This window comes from Balaenoptera musculus, chromosome 2 (genome assembly GCF_009873245.2).
Source record: "Balaenoptera musculus isolate JJ_BM4_2016_0621 chromosome 2, mBalMus1.pri.v3, whole genome shotgun sequence".
NCBI lineage: Eukaryota > Metazoa > Chordata > Mammalia > Artiodactyla > Balaenopteridae > Balaenoptera > Balaenoptera musculus.
Genome location: NC_045786.1, coordinates 154,142,148 through 154,151,285, shown reverse-complemented (window position 1 = coordinate 154,151,285; position 9,138 = coordinate 154,142,148). Strand labels below are relative to the sequence as shown.

Genomic DNA, 9,138 nt, shown 5'->3' with positions numbered 1-9,138 from the left:
TCAGACAAGAAAAAGAAATAAAAGGCATCCAAATTAGAAGGGAAGAGGTAAAACTGTCACTATTTGCAGAAGACATGATACTCTACACAGAGAACCCTAAAATCTCCACACAAAAACTATTAGAAGTAATAAATGAATTCAGCAAGGTAGCAAGATACAAGATTAATATACAGAAATCAGTTGCATTTCTTTACACTAACAATAAAATATCAGAAAAAGTAAGAAAACAATCCTGTTTAAAATCACATCAAAAAAACATTTAGGAATAAACCTAACCAAGGAAGTAGCTATACATTAAAAGTATAAGACATTGATAAAACAAACTTAAGATGATTCAGAGAGGGCTTCCCTGGTGGAGCAGTGGTTAAGAATCCACCTGCCAATGCAGGGGACACAGGTTCAAGCCCTGCTCCAGGAAGATCCCACATGCTGCCGAGCAACTAACCCCATGCGCCACAACTACTGAGCCTGTGCTCTAGAGCCCACGAGTCACAGCTACTGAGCCCGCATGCCACAACTACTGAAGCCCGTGTGCCTAGAGCCCGTGCTCCACAACAAGACAAGCCACTGCAATGAGAAGCCCGCGCAACACAACAAAAAGCAGCCCCCACTCGTCACAACTAGAGAAAGCCCGCACAGCAACGAAGACCCAGTGCAGCCAAAAATAAATAAATAAATAAAATAAATTAAAAAAAAAAAGATGATTCAGAGAAATGAAAAGATATCCCATGCTCTTGGATTGGAAGAATTAATATTGTTAAAATGGCCATACTACCCAAAGCAATCTACAGATCTAATGCAATCACTATCAAAATACCCAAGATATTTTTCACAGAACTAGAAAAAATAATCCTAAAATTTACATGGAATGACAAAAGACCCAGAATTGCCAAAACAATCCTGAGGAAAAAGTATAAAGTTGAAGACATAACCCTTCCAGACTTCAGACAATACTACAAAGCTATAGTAACAAAACAGCATGGTACTTGCAGAAAAAACAGACAAATCAATGGAACAGAATAGACAGCCCAGAAATAAACCCACACACCTATTAATCCACAACAAAGAATATAAAAGAATATACAATGCAGAAAGGACAGTCTCTTCAAGTGGTGTTGGGCAAGCAGAACAGCTACATGTAAATCAATGAAATTGTAACACTCCCTCACACCATATACAAAAATAAACTCAAAATGGTTTAAAGACCTAACTATAAGACATGCCACCATAAAATTCATAGAAGAGAACATAGGCAAAACATTCTCGAACATAAATAGTAACAATATTTTCTTAGATCAATCTCCCAAGGCAGAAGAAATAAAAGCCGAAATAAGCAACGGAACTTGATCAAACTTAAAAGCTTTTACACAGCAAAGGAAACCATCAACAAAATGAAAAGACAACCTATGAAATGGGAGAAAAGATTTGCAAACAATGCGATCAACAAGGAGTTAATATCCAAAATACACAAACAGCTCATATAACTCAATATCGAGAAAACAAACAATCCAATAAAAAACTGGGCAGAAGGCCTGCCAATGCAGGGGACACGGGTTCGAGCCCTGGTCTGGGAGGATCCCACATGCCGTGGAGCAACTGGGCCTGTGAACCACAGCTACTGAGCCTGCGCATCTGGAGCCTGTGCTCCGCAACGAGAGGCCGCGACAGTGAGAGGCCCGCGCACCGCCATGAAGAGTGGCCCCCGCTCGCCGCAACTAGAGAAAGCCCTCGCACAGAAACGAAGATCCAACACAGCCAAAAATAAATAAATAAATAAAACTAACCCCAGTCATTCTCAACTAATTCTTCAAAAAAAAAAAAAAAAATGGGCAGAAGACCTAAGGGAGGGTGGAGAGATAAATTAGTAGTATGGAATTAACAGATACAAACTACTATGCATAAAATAGATAAGCAACAAGGATTTACTGTATAGCACAAGGAACTATATTCAATACCTTGTAATAACCACAATGGAAAAAGTCTGAAAAAAATTACATATATATAACTGAATCACTTTGCTGGACACCTGAAACTAACACAATATTGTAAATCAACTATACTTCAAATAAAAATTAGGTGAAACCTGATTATAATTTTATTTGGTAGGACTGAAATATATCAGTGCTTTTTATATCTTGAATGAATGCTGTAATTATGCAGTATGCTTTACAATAAGACTTCCATTAGGATCAGCAAGTTTGAGATATAAGATCTTTCCTCTCAACTTTTGTATTCTCCAAAACAGCAGTCCCCAACCTTTTTGGCACCAGGGACCAGTTTCATGGAAGACAATTTTTCCACGGACTGGGGAGGGGGGTGGCGGTGCGGGGGGGGTGTGGTTTCGGGATGATTCAAGCACATTACATTTATTGTGCACTTTATTTCTATTATTATTACATTGTAAGACATAATGAAATAATTATACAACTCACCATAATGTTGACAGGAGGTGGAGCTCAGGCGGTAATGCAAGCAATGGGGAGCAGCTATAAATACAGATGAAGCTTTGCTTGCCAGCCACTCACCTCCTGCTGTGCAGCCTGGTTCCTAACAAGCCGCGCGCAGTGCAACGAAGAGCAGCCCCCACTGGGGGCAACTAGAGAAAGCCCGCAGGCAGCAACCAAGACCCAAAGCAGCCAAAAATAAATAAATAAATAAATTTATTAAAATAAAAAAGTTGTACTTACATAAGGAGGTAACAAGTCCTCTTAAAATAGTAAGAAATGAAAAGTATTGGTTAGTATAACTTTTCTGGCTAATGGTCACCCGACTATTAAATGAATTACAAATGTTGATGGAATCATAATTTTATATAATACATAAAGAACACTATGATTTGTTTTTTGTTTTTTGTTTTTGTCCTTTTGATGTTCCCAAACAAGCAGCTGTGCAGGGAACTGAGAAGCAACTGATATTCCTCAACTATGGTTTCAGAGGCATAGAAGTTTTACATTTTGTTTTGCTTTGCCTTTCGAGGATAAACTCCCTCACTTGCCCAGCCTACATTCCATGTGTCTGGAAATTCCTAGGGACAAGAAAATTAGGTACTGTGAGCTCTGCCTCCTAAACAGAGCATTCTCTGTTCTGCGTGAAATGTTGATATAAAGGCGAGATTAGCTTGGGCAGAGCAGGTCAAAAGCCTATTGAGTTGCAGTCCAAGACATGGACATTTTCTGCCCCTCTTCCGCAGCGAGAGGCCATGTGACTTGGTGTGTCAAATGCCAAGTATTTCAGATGTCAGTATGTCCTGACCATGTGGAGTCACTGAATTTGGGTAATATTTTTAAAAACCGGGAAAAGTTGTGCGGTCATAATCCCGGTTATTCGGGTTGGCGGTGGGTGGGGTGGGGTGGGGTGACATTTCCACCACCTTGAAAAGTCATTTAAAGTACGTGGGATAGTAGAGGCCGGACCTTTGGGGAACTTAAAGCCAGAGACTTTGTAGCTTACTGGTGGAGAGAACTCATACGGTTTCAGATGTTATTAATTCTGGAATGTGTTTACGGGGGGGCCAAATCAGGTTTCATCCCTTTTAGGAACTCGTACACAATTCTGCAAGCTAAAGGCCCATCCTAGGCAAGAGGTGCCAACGCCTCGGAACTCGGAATCTGAGTCTAGCCCGTTCTCGGACATGACTCCGCATTTGAAACTTCCCTCAGTCCGAGCGCGCCAGGGGCGGGAAGCTGGGCCACGTGACCGGCCCTCCTCCGCGGCCATTCCTAGCGGGGCAACAGCCAGCGCCCCTTCCGCATTTCCTATCCCCCTCCAGCGCGCGACGGCGCATAAATGCCCGACGGGAGGCGATCCCAGCTGGCTGTGGACTCCTGTGTCACCAGAACTCACGCTTTTTCCAGCAATACTTAGCAAGTTCCTCATCCCAAAGCAGGTGCCGGAGACTTCCGCCTGGGTGCCGACCACGTGATCACGCGAGACTTGAGGAGACGGCGGTCCAACTTCACTACTTAAGTCCCCGGGCCCCGCCCTCACCACAGCCTCCATTGCGCGTGACGACGCGCGGCGGCCTCCGCCCCGGCAAGCCTGCGCACGCGGCTCTCGCGGTGTCTCGCGCTCAGCCCCGCCCACCTCTGCCCCCGCCCCTTCCGCCCCTCCCTCCCCCTCCGCCCTGTCTCTCGGCGGCAGCGGTGGTGGCGGCGGCTCGCGCAGCTTGTTGGCTCACTATATAAAGGGGAGAAGCGGGTGGACCGGACGGCTGGAGCTGCAGCCGGTGGCGGCAGCGGCGGCGCGGGGAGCGGCGACCGGTGGTGGTTCCCCTCCTTGGTGCGGGGTGGGGAGCGGGCAACGCCCCCCAGGACCCCTGAAGGGTCGTGGCCTTTTTTTTTTTAAGGGCGATTCTCGAGTTGTTAGCTCCGAGGACTGCTCTTCTCCTTCTCTACCTCCTCTCACCGCTCCCCTCTCCTCCGTCAGGATCCGATTTTGTTTGAAAAATTTTTCCCCCCAATTTTGCGGTGGCTTGGGTCACCCTCTGGGTGTTCTTTTTTTGTTTGTTTTTGTTTTTATCTTTTCTCGGGGTTGCCCCCCTCTTGTTTGTGTTGTGTGTGGAAATGGCGAACTCGGCAAATACAAACACCGTGGTAAGGACGTGGTTTGGTGGCCGGCGGGGGCTTCGTTCAGGCGGCAGCAACGGCCGGACCGGGCGGGGGCGGGGACGGCCGCGACTCCCGGCCTCGACTCTCCTCAGCCGCCCGCGCGGCCGCCGCCGCCACCGCCGCCGCCGCTTCCCGCCTCAGGCGGAGCGGGCCGGTGCGCCGGGCGGCGGGCGCGGGGGGGTGCCGAGGCTCGCGGCCGCGGCGGCGGGGAGGGCGGGGGCGCCTGCTGGGCCTGGGGCCGCCGCGGGGCGGTTGGGCCGGGGCGAGCGCGCGGCCCCGGCCCCAGACCCCGGCCGCCAGGAGGGAGGGCGGGAGGGGCGCCGCCGCTTCTCCCCGAAGCGGGCCCGGCCGCGCCGGCTGGAGAAGGGCTCCCGGAGCAGCCTCAAAACAAACCGTGTTTGGGGAGCTGGGCGAATCCCCAAGACCCACCGCGATCCACTTTAACGCAGTGAAAGGTTAATGGCTACTTTGGGGGTTACTTTGGGCGTTTTGGCGGTTGTGCTTAAAGAGCCTTCACTGGGGCCATTTTATGTTTAAAAAAAAAAAAAAAGGACGAAGGTTGAAAAGCACTTATCTCGGTTCCTTCCGAATCGGTAAAATGGCGAAGGGGAAGCAAAACCCCCATCGTATCTTCGACTAGCAAAAGCACCAAAACAAACAAAGCCTACAGTAGTGGTCAAAGTGCCCCGCTTTCGCCTTGAAATTTGCCTACTTCTCACCGTTTGTCCCTTTTTTGTTACTTGCGATCACGTAGGTTTGCAAAAAGCAGTCACATAAATAACCTTTTCAGTCACCAACGCAAAATGTGATCACTAGTCCACCCCACTCTCTTATTTTTATTATGACAATAAAACACTTTTTTGCCCGGTCCCAAATGCAGACAAGCCCACGGCAGCCCGGCTCCGTACCGTTGACGACTCGGGTCGATCCATCATGGCTGCGGCCGCTTACCCTGCTTTTCAGTCCCTGAGCCTTGTGGTCCTCCTCCCTTTGGCTGCCCTGTTTATATAGAGCCATTGCCGCTCTCTAATATAGACTCTGCCAGGATGGGAAGGTGCTTTTCAGGCCTACGTCACCGCCTCTCCATTTAAACACCAGATCCGGCTTTAAATAGTGAGAGCTGCTGAGAGCGGGGCTGGGAGGTGCGTGCTCCCGAGGCGAGAGGCTGGCGCGTGCAGAGCTCAGTTTATTCCTAAGTCCTTTCCGTACACTGTAATTTCGTGCCCAACTGGGTCTGCGTTTAGAGACCCAAGTTTTTGTTTTCATACAGCAGCTGGGATTTGCGGTCTTTGATAAGGGAAAATAGACTTGCCCTCCTTTTTTATTTTATTTTTATTTTTAAAAGAGAATTTAAGCTCAGATGTCTAATCGTTCTTGTATTCAGAAGATGCATGCATTATTGTCGGTAATTTTTTGTTTTTTTGAAAAGTTTTCTACATCAATTGTTAACTGTGGAGGATTTGATTTTGGTAGTATTTTGTTCATCACGTATTCAGGAAATGTTAGAAATACAGCTCCTAATATTTCATTATGTTTTCCTATAATAAATATTTGAGATACGAAGCTTTTCAAAGAAATAGATAAGTGCCTAAAGCTTCGACGTAGGACCTATGTCTACAGTACATTTATGGATCGGGGAATTGTGAGTAATTTGCTTAGTGCAAACTGGGTATTAAAAAATTAAAATTCTAAGTAGACGGTGTTTTTGCTGCATTGGATGTTAATATGATATTCAATATAGAAATTAATCCAACTTATTTTCCAATATTGTACCAGGGACTAAAACTTTTGAAAGAAATCCTTTAATTAATCATTAGATAATGGCACTAATGGCCCTTTAATTTATGAGTTTTTAAGTTTGGAATATCTGGTTTTTGAAAACCAGGACAAACCTAAATTACTGTGTATTTCATAAAAGGCAAAAACTTTGGCTTAAGTACGATTTAGTATTTTAAATAATAATTCAGAATAATGCCTATGTACTCACATACTTTGAAAAAGTCAGTATTTTGCGCGCTTTTTAATTCTTGAACAATTTTAAATTGCGTATACTTCATGAAGAATACACATTTCCCTTTCTTTAACTATAGTGCATATGAATCCATTAAGTGGTCAAGTTGTGGGTTAATTAAAGCACAAAAGCAAAATCTTAAAGCAAGATTGATTCATTAAGTAGGGAGTGCCAGAAGAAAGCACGTTGTACCTATAAATGTGTGGATATCCAGGCAGAATATTTTTAGGGATGACTGACTTCGGAAACACCAAAACAACATGTAGTTTGCTTAAAAAATAATTTATATCGTCAATTTGAGATTTATACTACCTATTTAAAATTACACTGTATCTTTATAATGCCTTGGGTCATTGGTTTAAAAAAAAACACTTTATAAATGTATTTTTGTAATTCAGTAGTTGAATTGCCATAGATAAGGTGATACCCATAGTCAGACTTTCCTTATATATAGAATCAGAATGCTAACATAAGGAGGCACTGTAGAGATGCAGAAATCACATGAATAATTTTAGTTCACAGAGGCAGATTTGGCAAAATAAAAAGCAAGTGAGTGAGTGGAACGGCAAAGGTGAGAACCTAGATACATGAATTGTTTTTCTGGTTGTAATGAAAAGGAACAAATAGTTTTTAATGGTTGAGGTAAGTTGTATAGAGGAACTCATTATTTGTATTTTTGGCTGGACAAGGACACATAAGAGGTTTCCCCTGTGATAACAGTATTGCTGGGAGAGATGCTAATGAAACATTTATTTCTGTTTGAGGTTTGCTTATGAGAGCAAACCCTTGGTTTTATTGGGTAAGCAGTAACTTTTAAGCAAGATATAAATCACAAATAATGACAAAGTATTAAAAAGGCTGTTGATCTTAGCTCTGTGTGATAATGGATAAGATTTATAGCAAGGCATCTCTGGTTTTACACTCTGACAAGCAAACTTCCTTTTGTCCATTAAAAATAGGATGTGGGTTGGGCAAATTCTTCCATCTCTTACCTTTTGGTTTTTAAAAAGTACTTTATACTTTTAAAGTGCTTTCACATCTATTCTCATTTTATTTTTCTGGCAACCTTCTAAAAGCAAGCTTCCCCCCAAGTAATGCCAACAACAATAGTTATAATAATAATAGTTTAAAAATAAATATCGAGGCTGCTTATAATTCTATTCCATAGCATCATCTGGGCAGTAGTAGGAGAGAAATCCTGGAAAAGAGATCATTGTGTCTTGTTCCTCTGAGACTTTGAGACCTGTTATTGTGGTTATATGAACAGCTTGATGGTATAATTTAAAGGTACAGACTGGGTAACAAAAACTGAAATTAGGTGATTTTTAAATTTGAATACTTATTAGGTTGCAGATTATTACCAGGCAAATCACAGGACATAAGTTTCTGTTAAGACAGCGATGAGGTTAGGAGATAAAACGGGTTAAACCAAGCAAGGAATAATAAAAACCAGACATAGCAACCCATAAAACTATATCGTTGGATATAGTCAAAACACATTAAGTGTTTTGACTATAACAACATGGGAAATTACAACTGGAAACTGTATAGACCTTGTATCTGTGATGATCTTCTGTATATGAATTGTATTAAACAGTCGTAAAACCTCTATTAAAATATGCAGTCATCAAATAATTCATTTTAACTAAGGCAAATGATGTTTATGGGAATGGCCATACCTTTAAAATTATATCTTCTAAAATAAGTTTTAGAGAGTCGGAAAAGGGACTGTTGTATTAACATTTGTTTTGAATTTGTGAAAATGTTACATATTTTAATATGTGAAAAGCAGTGTTTTTCAGCAGTCTTTTATTTTCCCTTTAAAGCCTAAATTATACAGATCTGTGATTGAAGATGTAATTAATGATGTGAGAGACATCTTTTTGGATGATGGAGTCGATGAACAAGTTCTGATGGAACTAAAGACTGTGAGTTTGCCGCCTTTTTTTTTTTTTTTTTTTTTTAACATTCTCTTCAGTCAGAAACCATACTCCATAATTTTTCCATATGATGACCATTTGACTTTGTTGCAGGAAGCAGTATAGTTATGTGAAGGGTGCTGGTTTTGAATCCCAGCTCTACCATCCATTCTTCCTGTGACCTTAGGCAAACTGCTTATATTTCAGTTTCCTTATATGTGAGATGAGAATTGGTAGTACTTACCTTTTAGGCTTGTTTTGAGGATTAAATGTAATAACTATATAAAGTGTTTAGCAAAGTGCCTGGCAATAGTATTAGCTATTATTAATGGGCAGTTAATATCCATTTATGTTTTAATTACTTGACATTCCTGTAAGGTTTTTTTTTCCTTTTCCTTTTTTTGTGGTCTTAATGCACTGGTATTCTAAAATGTATTTATGTTGTGGAGATTAAGTGCTTGATAAATTTCACGTTCTGGAGTCCGATTCTCTATGTGGGCCAAATATTTGGTTTATAATGTATTCTAGTTTGGGAGCTGCTTTTCTGCCTCTTCTGTTTACTTGATTTTAAGGAGAAATATATAGATACTTTTATGTAGCA

At 42.4% G+C, this 9,138-nt stretch overlaps 1 protein-coding gene across 1 annotated transcript in view; it reads left to right on the top strand.

The window, feature by feature from the left end:
- Positions 1–4,125: 4,125 nt before the first annotated feature.
- Positions 4,126–9,138, top strand: part of GTF2A1 (general transcription factor IIA subunit 1) — a 45,215-nt gene continuing 40,202 nt past the window's right edge. Inside the window, exons 1-2 of the mRNA XM_036841538.1 lie at positions 4,126–4,592; positions 8,445–8,546. Of these exons, the coding sequence (XP_036697433.1) occupies positions 4,563–4,592; positions 8,445–8,546 (132 nt within the window). The 5' untranslated portion in view covers positions 4,126–4,562. The remainder of the gene's footprint in view (positions 4,593–8,444; positions 8,547–9,138) is intronic.